This window comes from Tasmannia lanceolata, unplaced genomic scaffold (assembly GCF_043159265.1).
Source record: "Tasmannia lanceolata isolate RefF3 unplaced genomic scaffold, GAP_Taslan_0.1 ptg000013l, whole genome shotgun sequence".
In the NCBI taxonomy this organism is placed as follows: domain Eukaryota; kingdom Viridiplantae; phylum Streptophyta; class Magnoliopsida; order Canellales; family Winteraceae; genus Tasmannia; species Tasmannia lanceolata.
Genome location: NW_027518690.1, coordinates 19,347,010 through 19,366,238, shown reverse-complemented (window position 1 = coordinate 19,366,238; position 19,229 = coordinate 19,347,010). Strand labels below are relative to the sequence as shown.

The 19,229-nt window shown below is 42.7% G+C and overlaps 1 protein-coding gene across 2 annotated transcripts in view; it reads left to right on the top strand.

Moving 5' to 3' along the window:
- SPPL3 (SIGNAL PEPTIDE PEPTIDASE-LIKE 3) overlaps window positions 1-17,760 on the top strand; it is a 96,070-nt gene extending 78,310 nt beyond the window's left edge. For both annotated transcript variants that reach the window (XM_077394331.1, XM_077394332.1), the window contains exons 12-14: window positions 16,300-16,370; window positions 17,012-17,095; window positions 17,189-17,760. In XM_077394331.1, coding sequence (XP_077250446.1) covers window positions 16,300-16,370; window positions 17,012-17,095; window positions 17,189-17,283 — 250 coding nt within the window. In that variant the 3' untranslated portion in view covers window positions 17,284-17,760. The remainder of the gene's footprint in view (window positions 1-16,299; window positions 16,371-17,011; window positions 17,096-17,188) is intronic.
- Window positions 17,761-19,229: the final 1,469 nt, after the last annotated feature.

The following is a 19,229-nucleotide window of genomic DNA, read 5'->3' as shown; positions in this document are numbered from 1 at the left end:
AAGAGTAAGTGCTCAAATTCCTCTCGGCACAAGATGACGATGAAGGTTGCATAAGAAACTTCAAAGCTATGCTTTGAAGCATAGGGGCACATGTACCATGGATGGCCCATGGCCCACCACTCATGAGGCTTGATAGTGAACCGTTCATTGATGGAATCAACATCATTGAATAATCCGGACTTCATGGAGAATTGCGCGAACTCCACATTAGCTCTTGTGCGGTCCGAGAAATTGGTGAAGTACCTCTTGAAGCACTTCATCCTCTCGGTATAAATTTCTGCATCCTTATGTGGAGGCACCCGACTTGAATCTTCACTAAGCCATTGCTCACTATAATACCTTTAAGAAAGAAAAAACTAATTTAGCTTCAAATTTCAAGTCAAAAGTTAAAACTTAGAAATAAACATAAATAACTAATAATCCAAATAAATTTAAAGTCACCTAACCTTGGATTCAATGAATGAACCAAGCAATGAAGTGGAGTGTTGCTCTTGTTCCAACGAGCAACAAGAATCTCGTGCACCACGTCAAAAAATTTGGACTCCTCTTCTTTCCTCTTTCCTTCCTTCCTATATATTGCCGCCCTTACTTTCTCTATCATGGTATCCCACAAATCATAAACCAAGTGAAGGTAAGCCGTATCCGTGTCACAGTCTCTAAGCATGTCATAGATGGGGGATGTAAATGCGAGTATGTAGTCGATAGAATCCCACCATACGTCATCTAACACCTTCTCTTTTACAAACCTCGATTTTCCCATGTCATCCTCCCTATAACAAGTCCATTTGTCGCTAATAACCATTGCTTGAAGACCTTGCTTTAAGAGTTTCAATCTCTTAAGCATAACAATAACACTCGCAAATCGAGTCTCCGCCACGGCAAGCAACTTCAAAGTGTTGAACTCGTTGAATATGGCTAGTCTCATGGAATGATTCATTATGAAATTCTTAATGATGCTAGCATCTCCCGAAACAGCCGTTATCCAACTGCATTCGTCATATGTAACTTGATTTGCTTCCACATTCTTCGCTGCACATATGTTCTTCAAAGCAAGGTTGAGGGTGTGCACCACACATGGGGTCCAAAAGATGGAAGGAAACTGTGCCTCAATAAGTTGCCCGGCCGCCTTGCAATTTGCGGCGTTGTCGGTAATTACTTGGACAACATTTTCATGTCCAACTTCCATAATTACCTCCTTCAACAAGTTGGCAATGAAAATTTTGTCCTTTGTCTCCCCCGAACAATCTACCGCCTTGAGAAACATAGGCCTACCCTCGGTTACCGCCATAAAGTTAATGAGAGGCCGCCTTTGTGAGTCACTCCATCCATCACTAACAATGCTCACCCCTTTATCCTTCCATGTCTCTTTAAAGGGGTTGCAACAACCTATCAACATTTGCCCTCTCTTTTTGTAGTAGAGTCGTTCTTAGCAAGTTGTACCCCAGAGGCAAATAACCGGAAATTGGATTGTTGGCCGCACAAGAGTATGAACTCGCATAGTGTGGGTTCCTTGCTAGGTGAAATGGCAAGCCACCGGAGTAAAACATCCGAGCATTCTCGCCATGTACTTGATCGCGGGCCGTCGTGTTAAATGCCTTTTCAATAGCACTCACACTTCCACTTGGACCACTTGTCTTCCTCCTCTTTAGATCAAAACTTGGAGGGACAAACATACTACTTGGGCAACTCAATGATCCACTACTTGATGATGTTGGCAATGGCACTCTCTTGGGAGCATTTTGCTTCATAGCCTCCTTGCATTCTTCCTCCAACCTTTGCATTCCGAGTAGGTCATTGGCTTTCACCTTAGGACACGCTCCGATTCCTTGTCCTGATACCTTCAACAAGTGCGCTCTAACCCTTGTGTAGGAGCTATTCCAACTCTTATGACAAAAATTACATTCCCATCTCACATTCCCTCCACCCTTAGGATCTTTATCAAATCTAGTGGCATACTTCCATAAGGGCTTCGAGAGGTCTTCATCAGTAGAAGTAGAAGGAGGTGCATTTGTGGCTTGGGCGGCGCTACTAGCCCCGGATGAAGACATTCTATTAAAAGAACAAACACAAATTTAGTTTTGGGAGTCAAAATTAAACATAATTTTTGACTCCTAAAATCAGTTTTGGGCTCCCAATCGATTGACACAATCTTAAATTAACATGGCCCTAAAGGGTAAAGGCCTCTAATTGAGCCCAAAACGGATTTTGGGGGTCAAAATTAAACATAATTTTTGACTCCTAAAATCAGTTTTGGGCTCCCAACCGATTGTCAATTTGTCACAATCTTAAATTAACATGGCCCTAAAGGGTAAAGGCCTCTAATTGAGCCCAAAACGGATTTTGGGGGTCAAAATTAAACATAATTTTTGACTCCTAAAATCAGTTTTGGGCTCCCAATAGATTGTCACAATCTTAAATTACCATGGCCCTAAAGGGTAAAAACTAAAGCCCTAACGACCTAACCCCTCTAATTGAGCCCAAAACGGATTTTGGAGGTCAAAATTAAACATAATTTTTTACTCCTAAAATCAGTTTTGGGCTCCCAATTGATTGTCACAACTCACAATCTTAAATTAACATGGCCCTAAAGGGTAAAGGGCTAAAGGCTAAAGCCCTAATGACCTAACCCCTCTAATTGAGCCCTAAAGGGCTCCCAATTGAATGTCACAATCTCAAATTAACATGGCCTGAAAGCTCACAATTGGAAATTTGGGATTTAGGGCTTTAGGCCCGAAAGCCCAAAATCCAAAATTCCCAATTGTGACCTCCAAACTGAAAATCAGTTTAGGGCTTCAAAATCACAATCCATTTTAAGATTATGCCAACTGATTGTGAGCTCCAAATTGATTTTTATGTGACTCACAATCGGTTAGGGCTTTAGGCTATTTTTTAGGGCAAAAAAAAAGAGAGTAGAGATAATAAAAAAAAAAGAGAGTAGAGAGAGATACAAAGAGGAGAGAAGTAGAGAGAGAGAGAGTACCTTTGTAGGGTTAGGTTAGGGCTCCGACGACCGACGGTGGCGGAGGCGGCGGTAGTAGTTGCAGGGAGAGAGAGGAGAAACCGAGAGAGAGAGGAGAAAATGAGAGAAGCCCGGGCCGAGAGAGAGTGAGAGAGGAGAGTTGCAGAGAGAGAGAGAGAGAGAGAGAGAGAGAGAGAGAGAGTTGCAGACGGAGACGAGAGACGAGAGACGAGAGAGAGAGAGAGTTGCAGACAGAGAGGGTGAAGGAGAGGGTTCGTGAGTGAGGGTTTTGGGTTTTAAAACCCTTTTATAAAACTTAAACCCCCCCCCCCCCCCCAAAATTGCTATTCGCAGCCTTTTTTTTTTGTTTTAAAAAAAAACACTTAAAAAACATGTCGGGTGCGTCGGGGTGCGCACCCCAACCGCACCCGACCCGCACCCGACCGTAAAATTAGAAAAAAAAAAGTTTTTTAATCGGGTGCGCACCCGACACGCACCCGAGCGCACCCGTGTCGGATACGCACCCGATATTGGTACTTTAGCCATTTTGAAGCACCCGTGCTTCACAGGGCATCTACATGACATAAACATACATCTAACACTCCCCCTCAAGCTGGAATGTAAATGTCAAACATTCCTAGCTTGTTACAAATGCCACTCAATTTTGCTTTGCTTAATGGTATGGTCAACATATCAGCTAACTAGTCCACGGATCTAGTAAACACTGCATATCTCCTTTTTCTAAATCCTATGCCGGGTAAAGTGGCTATCGACCTCAACGTGTTTGGTCCTCTCATGGAAGACTGGATTTGTGGCAATGTGGATAGCAGCCTTGTTGTCACAATATAACCGAGAAGGAGATGATGGGGGGAAACCAATTTCTGACAAAAGAGAGCACAACCTTCTCCACTTTCTTGTGCCATGGCTTTATATCCGGTCTCTGCACTGGATTTAGATGTAACATCCTTCTTACTTCGCCATAACACAAGGTTACCTCCTATAAAGGTGCAATATCGTGTGGTAGATCTCTTGTCAGCTGGAGATCCAGCCCAATCTGCATCTGTATACCCTTCTATCTTCTGATGCCCACGCTTCTTAAACAACAGCCCTCTCCCTTGAGCACTTTTCAAGTATCGAAAATTTGAAGCACAGCTGCCCAGTGTGAAGTACGAGGTGAGCCCATATACCGGCTGACAGGGCCAACAACAAAGGAGATGTTTGGGCGAGTGACTGTGAGATATATAATCTTACCAACCAATCTCCTATATCTGTCAGGGTCATCTAATAAGTCACCCTCTTCGAGAAGTAGTCTGACATTTGGGTCCATGGGAACTGAGGCAGGTTTCACTTCAAGATAACCTGTCTCCTCAAGTAACCTGTTTCCTCAAGTAAGTCCAAGACATTTCCTCTGTGAGAGGGAGATACCCCTGGTGGAATAGCTACCTTAATGCCAAGGAAGTACCTAAGGCGGCCCAGATCTTTGGATAGAAAATTCTTTTTGCAAGATCTTCAACTTCTGGATCCCCACTGAATCACTGCCAGTAATGATAATGTCATCAACGTAGACTATCAATAGCACACAACCAGTTACAGACTGATGGCTGAAAACAGAGTGATCAACTGCACATTGCTTCATGCCAATGCGCATGATAGCATCACTAAACCTCCCAATCCATGCTCTAGGGGACTGCTTTAGGTTGTAGATTAATTTCTTCAAACGACATACGGAAGAGGACATATCCCCCTGGGCAACATAGCCAGGAGGTTGCTCCATGTACACCTCCTTCGTGAGTTCATCATGAAGGCATTCTTGACATATAACTGATGTAGGGGCCACCCGTGGTTGACAACAAGAAATAGTAGAACACGAACAGATGAAATTTTAACAACCGGAGAGAACGTCTCACCATAATCCACGCCAAAGGTTTGAGTATATCCTTCGGCAACCAAGCGCGCCTTAAGGCTCTCAACAATCTCATCAGGTAAGTGTTTGACGGTATAAACCCAACGACAGCCAACAGGGCGAGCACCAGGAGGAAGAGGGACCAAATCCCAGGTCTGATAAGTCTGAAGGACCTCCATCTCAAGATCCATAGCCGCCCGCCACCCTGGGTGATCAAGAGCCGCTGGCAATGACTGCGACAAAGAGACAGAGGACAAGGAAGACACAAAACTATGAAAAATAGGGGTAATAGAATCATATGAAAGATTAGAAGAAATAGGATGAGCAAAACTATGAGAACGAGTGCGAGAAGCAATGAGAGAATCTATAGGTACCTCTGAAATGGTGGTCGTGTTCTCCGGCTGAGTTGGCAATGGCGCAGGTGGAGAGGGATGAATTGCAGATTTCTGTCGTCGCTGATAGGTTTTTGTAATAGGTGGAGGAGGAGCTGCAGTGTGAGGAAGAAGAGGGCTTGCAAACAGGAACAAGCTCTGGTATCGATAAAGGAGGAGAACGAGAGGGAGTGACTACGAGGTTGGGAAGGACAGGAACAGGGAGAGGAAGGTCGGAACCAGGAGCAGTGTGAATACCATCCTGATGAGTGAGAAAGTAAGACTCAAACTCAAAAAAGATGACGTCGGCCGAGACGAAGGACCGACACAAGCGAGGGTCGTAGTAACGATAACCTTTCTGGGTTCGTGAGTAACCCAGGAAGATACATCGTTCAACTCGAGGATCCAACTTATCGAGACCAGGACCAAGGTTGTGTACAAAGCACACACAACCAAAGATCTGAGGAGTGAGAGGGAAAGGGCATGATGAGGACGTAACGTAGCAAAAGGTGAGGAACCAGCAGGGACCTAGGAAGGAGGCCAATTGGCGAGGTAGTTGGCAGTGAGAACGGCATCGCCCTAATAACTCTTTGGGACCCGCATTTGCAGAAGAAGAGTGCGGGCGCCATCCATTACAGATCTAATCTTTCGTTCAGCTACACCATTTTGCTGGGAGGTGTGAGCACATGAATAGAAAGAAAATCATCAAAACCATTAGATTTAGAGAAATATTCTCTCGCATTATCAGTGCACAAACATTTTATGGTACAATTAAATTGATTTGTAACCTCTGCATGAAAAGCACGAAAAACAGAGAAAACTTTAGACCGATCCTTAAGTAAATAAAGCCAAGTCATGCGAGAATAATCATAAATAAAGACAACAAAATATCGATATCCAAAAATAGAGGTAGTTCTCGCGGGACCCCATACATTTGAGTGCACTAAATCAACAGGGTGCAAGGCTTGACTAATAGGCCTAGGACGAAACGACACACGATGGTATTTTCCAAGTTCATAGACCTTGCACTGAAAAGACTGAACATGAGAATAAACAATAGATGTCCGCAACAAACGCTCGAGGCAAGGATGACCAAGGCAACAATGCCACTGATAGGCGTCGATGGAGCTGTGTAAAATGGCACGGGAAGGGCCACAGTGAAGACAATAAAGCCCATCTGCCTCACGGCTCGAGCCAATTGTCCGCCCAGTCGAGAGATCCTGAAACAGATAATAAGATGGATAGAATGAGACAGAGCAGTGGAGATGCTTAGTAAGTTGACTGACTGAAAGTAAGCTAAATGAGGACTTGGGAACACATAAAACAGAGGACAATGTGAGGCCAGGGTGAGGGGAGAAGCTCCCAATACCAGAGATAGGAGTAGAGCTTCCCTCAGCAAGGGTAATAAACTGAGAGTAAAGAGGACGAAACGAACTAAGAAGGAATAGGTACCCGTCATAAGATTGGAGGCTTCAGAATCAATGATCCAGGAGCTGGAGCTAGTAAGATGAGAGGCGGGGGATCTACTTGGCTGAGCGAAACCGGCACTCAGGGGGCGGCTGGTCAACCTCAGGCACTGGAACTCATCATAGTCCGCATGAGAGAGAAGGACCCCATCAGCAATAGGGGCGGGGCAGGGCAGGGCTGAGATGAAGAGGCTAAGGACTCTGAAGCATCAGGTGCTGAAAGGTGTGCAGAGCGGCTAAAACATGGCTGTGGAAGGGCGAAACTCAGGGTGCAGAGCATAGCATGTCTCAAGATAATGTCCCTCTCGCCGACAGTGAGAACAATAGGGATGAGGGCGGCCACCACGACCACCACAGCTAGAATCACATCCACGTCGACGACCACGACCAAATGTATCACACCACCACGGGTAGCACGATCACCCACTCCATAGGCCGCTTTAGCAGTGCTATCAACAGAGGTAGCCGGCATAGAATCACCAATAAGGCGCTGCTGGGCACACAAATATACCTCCTGAAGGGAAGGCATGGTGCTGGATCTAAAGATCATCTGGCGGAGATGCAGGAACTCAAGGCCCACAGTCTCAAGGAAGTGAACGACACGAAGCTGATCCCGCTGCTGACAATGAGAAATAAACTAACTATAATAGGTGAAGAGAGGGGTGTCACCACGCCGGAGATGCATCCACTGTGAATAGGTGGCATATATGCGGGCAAGGTTGCCCACCCCAGAGTGAAGAACCGCGGTATGATCCCAAATCTGTCAGGACGTCAGAAGGTGCATCATGGTATCATGGTACCAACAATCTAAGTGGTGAGACTCTGCCAGAGGAGAGTACAAATAAGGGCATCATCATGTTCCCACTTTTCATAAGGGGGATTAATGGTAGTAGGAGGAGGATCACAGCGAATAAGAGAGACCTTCCCCCTAGCAATGATGTACGTCTCTACCTCAACTTTCTAATTCAAGTAATTGGACCCATCGAGTTTGGCTGTGGTCATAGGTGGGAATGAACCATCCACCGAGGAAGAGTGAATATACGAAGAAGAGGATGGAGGAGGCGTAGGGGCAGGAGCCACAGAAGGCTGTCAGAGAGTGGGGTCCTCAATGATGGGGGAATCCATGTGGAGAAGAAGAAAAGAATATGCCTAACCACGACAATGGCAAGCAAGAAGAGAAAAGGGCTACGATAGGAGCCAAGAGAGGAGACCGCGGCTCCGAGAAGAAACAATATAGGAAAGAGGCATGAGACGACCTCTAATACATACAAAATAGAAGAGGATGACAATGAATCGGAGACGCAGAATGAGTAGAAGATAGGGGAAAGAGATTTAAGTCATGAGGGGATAGGGTAGAAGTTAAGAGGGGAAGATTAGGGCTTTAAAAGGAGTAAAAAAGAGAGTGGCAAAGAGGAAGAGGAAGAAATGAGGAGAGAGAGAGAGAGAGGGGTCGGGTAGGGTGGTTGGATGGGGCTGCGCCGGAGATTGACGGGCCCGGTGGGGTGGGGGGCTGGGCGGAGCCGGATGGGGTCGGGGCGGGAGGAAGGAGGGATAGAGGAGTTTTTTTTTTTTTTTGGGGGGGGGGGGGGCGGGAGAGGCGAGGGCAGGAGTTGGGATGGGAGGGGTGGGAGGCATTGGAGAGAGAGAGAGAGGGGCGGGCGGGAGTTATTGGAGAGAGAGAGAGAGAGAGAGAGAGAGAGAGAGAGAGGGGCGTGGGCGTGGGCGGGAGAGGGACTGAGGCGTGGGGTTGGGGGCAGGAGTTGGGGTGGGGTTGTGATGCAGTGCCAACATGGCAGCCATGTCATGCCTAGGTGGTTTTGGTGAAGTTCCAAGGTGCAGTCCCTCATTAATGTTGCTAGCCCGTTTTGAAGTGGGGGGCTGGGCGGAGCCGGATGGGGTCGGGGCGAGGTGGATGGGGCGGGAGGAACGAGGGACAGAGGAGTTTTTTTTTTTTTTTGGGGGGGGGGGTGGGGCGGGAGAGGCGAGGGCAGGAGTTGGGATGGGAGGGGTGGGCCGGAGGCATTGGAGAGAGAGAGAGAGAGAGAGAGGGAGGGAGGGAGGGGCGTGGGCGGGAGAGGGACTGAGGCGTGGGGTTGGGGGCAGGAGTTGGGGTGGGGTTGTGATGCAGTGCCAACATGGCAGCCATGTTATGCCTAGGTGGTTTTGGTGGAGTTCCAAGGAGCAGTCCCTCATTAATGTTTCTGGCCCGTTTTGAACCTGCTTTTTGAGCTTCTAAATAGAAGAATTATGGAAAGTGGTAAACTACAAAGTTGTAGGTCTCTTTGAGATCTTTCCAACAAGTATTTGTGCTTGGAAATTGGATAAGAGGGTAGAAAGTTATGGCAGTTTTGGTGGACTGTGTCTGTGGGTTCCCAAAACAGTCAAAGTTAGTGAGTTCCAATGCAATTAATGTTATGTTAGTCCCTAAGCTAGCTAGTGGATGATCTTGAACGAATTTGCTTTGGTTTTCTTTTATTTAAAGAGTTAGAAACCCATCTTTAGAGGGGATTTTGGATGTTGAGAAACTTATGTAGTTGATGGAATATCAATTGGGTTGAGCTTTGCTCCCATTTTCTTCTTCTTCTCTAAGTTGTGTTCTTGTGTTCTAATTTTCTTCTTCTTCCCTCTTAAGCACCCGCATTATCTGGTATCAGAGCTAACGTTACTCTCTTGGGCTAGCTTCGATTTGATTTTCATGGTGGCACGAAGAGGTAGAGGAAGGCGTGGTAACCAAATGATGGAAGATTTGAGAGATGAAAGAGAAGATGAAAGAGATGATGAACTTCAAGCACTTCGAAGACAAGTTGAGCAACTTACCATGCGACTTGAATGCCAAGAGGCTCGTAGTGAGCATGGTAGATCAAGCCGTGGAGGTTCTAGTGATGAATCCGATGTGAATCCCTTCGCCAATACTCGTGAAGATGCTAGGTTGGGAAGGTTCTATCGTGATTTCGACAGCGTCAAGATTGACTTGCCAGAGTTCCATGGTCGTCTACAACCCGAAGAGTTTCTTGAATGGCTTAGTGCAATTGAGAAGTTCTTTGATTACAAGGTGTCGTGAGGCTTGTGGCTACAAGGCTTCGTGGCTACGCTTCAACATGGTGGGATAAGGTTCAAGAGATGAGAATCCCCAAAGGAAAGCGTAAGATCTCTTCTTGGGAGAAAATGAAGTCAAGGCTTAAGGAGAAATTTCTTCCGTTGGATTTTTCCCAAATTATCTTTTCTCAATTCAACAACCTATGCCAAGAATCGAAGAGTGTGTTGGACTACACCGAAGAATTCTACAAACTCATGGCTCGTAATGATATTCAAGAGGGTGAAGATCAACTTGTGGCAAGGTATATTGATGGTTTGAAGTTTTCCATTCGTGATGAGGTGGAAACACACCAATCATTGAGCGTCAATGATGCTTATCAACTAGCCTTAAAGGTGGAGGCTAAGCTTTCTCGTCCTGGTGCTAAAAAGTATGTGGATGTTCGTAGTCTCTATCCTTCTTCTAAAGGTGAATCTTCACATGGTGGAGGAACAAAGTCAAGGTCCGAATATTTCAACAAAAATTCTACAAAATCAGCCCCTACAAATCAAGTTGGAAATCAGCCCAATCGTCCAAACAATTCAAATGCTTGCTTCAAGTGTGGTCAAGTTGGCCATCGTTTCAAAGATTGTCCAAAGCGGTAAGTAGTGGCCTTCGGTGATGAAGAAAATGATGATAATTTTGTTGATGATTCAAATCAGCCCATATATGATGAGGAAGATGACATACAACATGAAGAAATCGAACCCGAAGAAGGAGAAAGCTTGGTGATCCAAAGAGCACTTGCTACACCAAAGGTTGAATCCGATGATGATTGGCTCCGTTCCAATATTTTCAAGACTCGATGCAAATCTCATGACAAGGTTTGCACCATTGTGATCGATGGTGGGAGTTGTGAGGACATCGTATCTCATGACATGGTGAACAAGCTCCAGCTCAAAACCGAACCACATCCAAAGCCCTATCGGATTGCATGGTTTACGAAGGGTAATGAGGTAAAAGTTACTAAACGATGTTTAGTTTCATTTTCTATGGGTAAGAATTACCATGATCAAGTTTGGTGTGATGTTGTCCCTATGGATGTGTGTCACATACTCTTAGGAAGGCCGTGGCAATATGATAGAAATGTTACCCATGATGGTCGTAAAAATACATATACCTTTCGAATGGGAAAAGTGGAGATTGTTCTTTTGCCTAGTAAGGAGGAAAAGACACCCAAATCTTTACAAGAGGAGGGTAGTAATTTTCTCACTTCATCATTGTTTGCAAGAGAAAGTGAGAGTAGTGGTGTCATTTACATGCTAGTGGCAAAAGATTTGGGAATATCCTTTAATGTGCCTAGTGAGTTAGAACCTCTCTTGGAGGAATTTAAGGATGTCACACCCGATGAGTTGCCCAATGGACTCCCTCCTTTAAGAGACATTCAACATCAAATTGATTTGATTCCCGGTTCTAATCTTCCCAACAAGGCTCACTACCGTATGAGTCCTAAAGAGCATGAAGAGTTGAATAAGCAAGTCATGGAGTTGTTGAAGAAAGGTTACATCAAAGAAAGCATGAGTCCTTGTGCGGTGCCGGCATTACTTACTCCAAAGAAAGATGGAACATGGCGTATGTGTGTGGATAGTCGTGCCATAAACCGGATCACTATCAAATACCGGTTTCCCATTCCAAGAATTGATGATATGTTTGACATGCTTGCCGGTGCAAAGATATTTTCCAAGATTAATCTTAGAAGCGGCTACCATCAAATTCGAATCAAGCCTGGTGATGAGTGGAAGACCGCTTTCAAGACATGTGAAGGCTTGTATGAGTGGCTTGTTATGCCATTTGGTCTCCCCAATGCTCCAAGTACCTTCATGCGGGTAATGAATCAAGTCCTTCGCCCTTTCATTGGAAAATTTGTTGTTGTTTATTTTGATGACATTCTTATTTATAGTCATGATAAAAGCGAGCATGTAGAACATTTGAAGGTTGTTATTCTAACCACTTTGAGAGGTGAAAAACTCTATATAAACCTCAAAAAGTGTTCTTTCATGACAACTAGCCTAGCTTTCCTAGGCTTTGTTTTGACTTCAACAGGGATTAGAGTGGATGATGAGAAGATCAAAGTTGTCCAAGAATGGTCTACCCCAAAGAGCTTGCAAGAAGTGAGGAGTTTCCATGGATTGGCCTCATTTTATCGCCGATTCATAAGAAATTTCAGCACCATATCAGTCCCCTTGACGGATTGCATGAAGAAAGATGGGTTCAGGTGGACTATGGAGGCCGAAAAGAGTTTTCAACTTATAAAGGGCAAGTTGTCTAGTGCTCCTGTGCTTGCTTTGCCGGACTTTGAGAAGATGTTCGAGGTTGATTGTGATGCCTCTCATGTGGGCATTGGCGGAGTACTTAGCCAAGAAGGTCATCCCATTGCCTTCTTTAGTGAAAAACTCAATGAAGCAAAGAAGAAGTACTCTACCTATGATGTGGAATTTTATGCCATTGTTCAAGCACTTCGGCATTGGCGATCGTATCTTGTTCAAAGGGAGTTTGTTTTGAATTCCGATCATGAAGCTCTCAAGCACATTAACAATCAAGGAAGCCTAAATCGAAGACATGCAAAGTGGGTTTCTTTCTTACAAGAATATACTTTTGTGTTAAAGCATAAGAGCGGAAAGTGCAATCAAGCGGCGGATGCTCTTAGTAGAAGAGTGGCTCTTCTTAATTCCGTGAGTGTGCACTTGAAGGGTTTGATACCATTAGAGACATGTATGCAAATGATGAAGACTTTGGTGAAATTTGGAAGCTTTGCAAAGAAGGGAAGCATGCAGATTATCTTCTTCAAGATGATTTTCTCTTTAAGGGGAATCGTTTATGCATTCCAAAATGCTCTCTTAGAGAGTATGTTATAAAAGAACTACATTCGGGAGGTTTGGGAGGACATTTTGGAAGAGACAAAACTATTTTGCTAGTGAAAGAAAAGTATTTTTGGCCAACCATTTACCGAGATGCGATGCGTTATGTGAAGAGATGCCGAATATGCCAAACATGCAAGGGACAAACTCAAAACACCGGTACCTACACCCCACTTCCACTTCCTAATGCTCCATGGGAAGATGTTAGTATGGATTTTGTAGTTGGCTTGCCGAGAACTCAAAGAGGTAATGATTCCATCTTCGTAGTTGTTGATCGCTTCTTAAAATGGTCCATTTCATTCCTTGCAAGAAGACTATGGATGCTTCTTATGTTGCTAATCTTTATTTCAATGAGGTAGTTAAGCATCATGGTGTTCCGAAGTCCATTGTTTCGGATAGGGATACTAAGTTCCTTAGTCATTTTTGGAGATGCTTATGGAAAAGAATTGGTACTCTTTTGCTCTATAGTAGCGCCTATCACCCTCAAACCGATGGACAAACCGAGGTGGTGAATCGAACTTTGGGAAACTTGCTTAGGAGTTTAGCGGCAAAGAGGCCCAAGCAATGGGTTATGGTGCTCCCTCAGGCGGAGTTTTCTTATAATTATGTTGTGAATCGTTCTACCGGTAAGAGTCCATTTGAAGTGATTTATGGAAAAACTCCAAAACACTATCTTGATCTTGCACCCATTCCCGATCCATCATTGTCTAACTAGAAGGCGGAAGATTTTGCTACTACCATGACAAAGATTCATGAAGAAGTGAAAAAGAATCTTGAAGAAAATACCGAGAGGTACAAGCAAGCGGCCAATACTCATCGCCGAATCAAAATCTTCAATGAAGGTGATCTTGTGTGGGTTTATTTGAAGAAGGAACGATTTTCAGCCGGATCCTATAACAAGCTCAAGGAGAAGAAGATTGGTCCATGTCAAATTCTCAAGAAAATCAACGACAACGCATACAAGATTGAGCTCCCTCCAAATATCAATACTCATCCAACTTTTAATGTCAAAGACTTGACAACTTATCATGGAGAGCTTGATGAGAACTCGTGGGCGAGTTCTTTCTCACGCTGAAATGATGATGCAGTGCCAACATGGCAGCCACGTCATGCCTAGGTGGTTTTGGTGGAGTTCCAAGGTGCAGTCCCTCATTAATGTTGCTGGCCTTTTTTGAACCTGCTTTTTGAGCTTCTAAATGGAAGAATTATGGAAAGTGGTAAACTACAAAGTTGTAGGTTTCTTTGACATCTTTCCAACAAGTATTTGTGCTTGGAAATTGGATAAGAGGGTAGAAAGTTATGGCAGTTTTGGTGGACTGTGTCTGTGGGTTCCCAAAACAGTCAAAGTTAGTGAGTTCCAATGCAATTAATGTTATGTTAGTCCCTAAGCTAGCTAGTGGATGATCTTGAACGAATTTTCTTTGGTTTTCTTTTATTTAAAGAGTTAGAAACCATCTTTAGAGGGGATTTTGGATGTTGAGAAACTTATGTAGTTGATGGAATATCAATTGGGTTGAGCTTTGCTCCCATTTTCTTCTTCTTCTCTAAGTTGTGTTCTTGTGTTCTAATTTTCTTCTTCTTCCCTCTTAAGCACCCGCATTAGGTTGGGGGCGGTAGTCGGGGTTGGGAGAGAAGTAGATGGAGGAGAAGCGGGGTGGCTATGGTGGTCCATAAGGGATCAAAACCCTAGGGCTCTGATACCATGTTAGAGAAGAAGAGTGGAGAAGAAGTGAGTGAGTTGGGGAACTCCCCCTCACTTATGCATTTATATAAAGAGAGAACATTACAAATGACCACAATTCCCTTAGGCATCTACATGACATAAACATACATCTAACACGGATGATGAAGAATTTATAAAATATATATAATAGAAAGGAATATAGGTTCGGATGGAAGGCTGAGGTAAGTAAGCGAAAATGGACTTTAAAGAAAGAAGAGATGATGAAGAATCCAAATAAAATGGGTGTATCAGTGTATGGTTGGAATGGAGTGTGGTAATCACAAAAACAATTTTCGGTTTTGAAAATTCGTAGGGTATGGGAGTATGTTGTGGATTTTGATGTTTGAGGGAGGGCAGGGGGAGATGCTAATATGCACCTACTTGCAAGTTATGTTCTGTGCTAAACTGCACCAACTTAAGTGAACTGGGTGGGCCTTTCTTTTATATTTTAAAAGAAGCTTAAGTGACTTGTTAGCTTTTACCTCGCTTAAATACTGCTTTAGTTGGCTACCAAAAAGTGAGATTTTGTGGGATTAGAGAAGGTGAAAAGCCTAAATATTCTTGGGGTTGGATAATAAAACTCTAGGATTTCGAAGATTTTTGGAGAAAGTATGAAGAAAAAAGGGAGCTTGAAACAAGATTGAGATGAAATAGAATAATAAGAGATAAGATTGAGACTCCAAAGGAAGAGACAATACGAAGATGAGAAGGTGGAGGGAACAAGAACTACTTTCACATGATGCAGGTCCTTAGATCTTGATTTTCTTGCCATGTAAAAATTCCCTTGAATAGGGTAGATCATTGTTGCAGTAAAGTAGAAGAGACAAATCATGGAGTCAAGACTCAGTTTCTTTTCTTTCAAATATGTAAAGTACATATTACAAGCGATATTTATATGGGATTGGTCAAAATGACCAAGATATCCATATCATTAATTTCAACCAGTTCTATCAATGAGATCCTCAATCAAGGGATTGGCAGTCAACTAATCTGGTGTATGACACTCGTTCATAGCAAAGTTTCCCCATCTATCTTGGGCTTCTTGTCAGATTCGGTTTCTTCCTACTAAAAACACTCACGCATTACACTACGGTTATACCCATTTTATGGAAATCTCCTAAACTACTTTAAGAATACTCCTTTTCACATTGTCATAGAAACGAAAGCCTTCAGAGCTATGAGCATTTAGCAAGTACCATTCCCTTGAAATTCTTCTAGAGCTTTGTGCAGTACCTTCAGATCTAGATTTCTATTATGATATACTTAGTAGGATATCTTTGGCACAGATTTGGGAGGCGATTAATATAGAATATGTATGGGTAAGTAATGCCTAAAACTAGGCTGAGCGTGATATCATTGTCATTCAACTACAGACTTGTGGATTTAACGGAATTTGACAGATTGTTATGAGCCCATATTGACAGATAATGGCCATGAGACCATGTAGAAAGGCTCTGGAATTTTCATGATGATATGTATAACCGTCAATTAGGAGTCTACATTAACATCATTGGTGGTGTTTCATCTTTATTAATTAAATTCATAAACTTTTATGATTTTCCAAATTGATTTCTGAATGATAGTTTTCATATGTGATATGTCTGTCTTACTTTAAATTCATGAGTTCATTCGTTGCCTGAAATTAAATTCATATGGGGCCTGTTTCAAGATAAAATTTCCATCATGTTATGTAAGAACTGCACTTGCCTGAAATCATCTTGATTAAAATTCAAATTTTACTTTTTTGACCACTGATTCCTATGATGCTCTCGAGTTCACTTTGTCATTTTGCTTATATTTGATTTTGCCTTTCTTTTTCTATGCATAGATGTTGAGAAGGATAGATGATGTACATGATGCCTTAAATTCTATCTATACAAACTACAGTTGTGGCCTTTTAGTCCTTCACTTTCTCATTGTTTGTATTTTTGGTGGCTACAATGCAGATATGACAGAGCAAATAAGAAGCGCATATTAAATGGATATTTTCTTTGGTTGGTACTTGGCTATGGATTTGGTGCGTCTCAATGATTCTTGACTCCTTTCTTTTGTATTTATATTCATTATTCTCATTTCAATGATGTGGAATTTTTTTCAAACACGGTGCTTGCATGTACTAGAAAATAATCTCATAGTTTTGGAGGTTTATACCCATCCATTTTAACCCCTCCACAAATGGAAGGGTTACGATGATCCTATGGAGCTGATTTTTTGTCTACACCCTATCTATGTAAGGGCCTATCAAATGAATGCTTTGGATCATACAAATCATGTGCGCCCACATGATTTTTTGAGGGGCAGCGCAGATAAGTTATCTTCGCTACCCCTCAGAAACAGTTTACCATATATATGAAAGAATTTATCATTCCTTATGGGGATTGCTATCTGCACTACCATAATTGATAATGGCACTACTCTCTTCATTTTACATTTTTAACCGGCTGTCAGAGGCTAACTACTATTACCAAAAAGTTGCTCTCGGCAGCCAATCAAAAAGTGTAAAACAAAGTTATTAGTGCCATTATCAAAATATGGGTGAACAGACATCAGCGCCCGCCCTTATCCAGCTCAATTAAAATATGATTAATGCAAAACTCCATGCATTTGAACTATAACTTTGTTTCTCTTGGTTCCCAATGGTTCTATGCTTTTTTGCAGGCCTCTTCCTCACGTATCTTGCTTTATATCTGATGGATGGCCATGGTCAACCTGCGCTATTGTACCTTGTTCCATGCACATTAGGTAATGAATTGCAGTTACTACTTTGTTATGTGACATGCAACCATCATCCCTAGGGATTATGGAATTTTAATTTTCTGTTCGCTTGTTATTCAGGGCTTATTGTCATCCTGGGTTGGATGAGAGGTGAACTAAAACACTTATGGGATTACGGAAACAACCCATCTACTGATTCTTCTGGAGAAGCTTGAGAATCAGATTTGTCATCTCCACGCAGCGATAAATTGGCAGTTCCATGAATCTGCCAAAGCCATCTGGAGGCAAAATCGAGCGAAAGATGTCCATTCTGCTCTCTGGAGATGATTAGATGCATTTGAGATGAGAAGGCCTTGCCATTTGAGAGAAGCAAAAGAAACTTCTCTAGACATGGAGAGTAGAATCTGAAGCTCAAGTTAGGATTCCTCATCCTTAGTTTCCATTTCAATCAACTTTCCACTATAAAGCAATATTTTGATTATTGTCACTTAGCCTTGTTTATTGTCTGTAATATTAAAACTGAAACCTGTTGTAAACTTCACCACTGTTGTAAGATCTTTATTCTCTGTTAAGTGTTAATATACAGAGAGGGACTTGCTGCATTACTAGAAAGAAAATTGATCAATGTAACTGTTTTTTGGAACCACTCTTGGTGAACATTTTACTCATTATTTGCCATACTATTTTCTCAATTTTTTCATTTCTGTTGTTAAATTTGTTAAACATACTCTCTGGAGTCTGCAATACAGACATGAAGCTTTGATTTAAGCCATGAGATTGTGAAACAATTATAATCATAGTTAAATGTCAAGCACCAGAGGTGATATATTCGCCCACTTTTCTTCCATGGGCCAGCCCCTCACTGTATTTATGACTACTCTTTTTACACTACAATGGGGTGCCCGAGCAAGAAAAGTGGGCGTTTATATCATTTCCCTAGTATCAGTATCACACACAAAAACAAAAAAGATGATTTGTTCCAATCTAGTAGTCGTTCGTTGGCAAGGACTGAAAATCCCTCTAAAGAGAGCTTTTATATCAGTGTTATTATACATGAGAAATCCTAAGACGTGGTTGTTAGGTTATTCCCTAACAGACACTTTTGGGCCCCACATTTGCCCCAATTTTTCCTAAAGAATTTACCCTTTTTTTGTTTATTTCTTAGGGAAACTGACTTAAAAAAAGCTGTTTTTTGGACTATTATTGAAAAAGCTGTGGGAAGTTGAAAATGACTAAAAAGAAGTAATTTCACCGTTCACATTTTGTTGAGGACTGAATTACCCCTCCTGCCCATTCCCTCCGAGAGACATCTTTTCACCTAATAAAAATCAATTTTTTTCTCCCCTTGAAGGCTGTAAACGTGTCAGTGTAACATATATAACAGATTTCCTAACTTTTTACCTCTCTCTCTCTCTCTCCCAATAGCAACCGTTGGTGGGACCATCATTTGAACCATACCCATATTTTTTAAAATGAACACAGCACCATAGGATGATCCAAACCGTCCATTTGATGGGCCACAGAGGTTGCATCCCAAAATATCATTTCCATAGGCTGATCCTAGCCCTTCAATCTAAATAGAAACTACATATTATGCAACCTCTATAGAATGGAGGGTTGCGACGGGTTGCACCCCAAAATATCATTTCCACTGGTGGGGCCTACAATTGAGCCTTAATGTTGCTGTATGACCCTCATCATAGGATGATCCAAACCATCCATTTGATGGGCCACAATGTAAATAGGTTGCGCCCTAAAATATCATTTCCATAGGATGATCGCAACCCTTAGATCTATAGAGGTTGGATCATCCTATGGTGTGGACCGTACACTTTATTTTGAAAAATATGGGTGGGGCCTACAATTTGGCCGTAATGTTACTGTATGACCAACTCCATAGGATGATCCAAACCATCCATTTGATTGGCCTCAATGTAAATAGGTTGTGCGCCAAAAATCATTTCCATAGGATGATCGCGACCCTCCAATCTATAGAGGTTGCATAATATATAGTTTCTATTTAGATCGGAGGGCTAGGATCAGCCTATGGAAATTATATCTTGGGACGCAACCTATTTACGGTGTAGCCCATCAAATGGACAGTTTGGATCATCCTATGGTGTGGCGTTCATTTTGAAAAGTATGGGTAGGGTTCAAATGA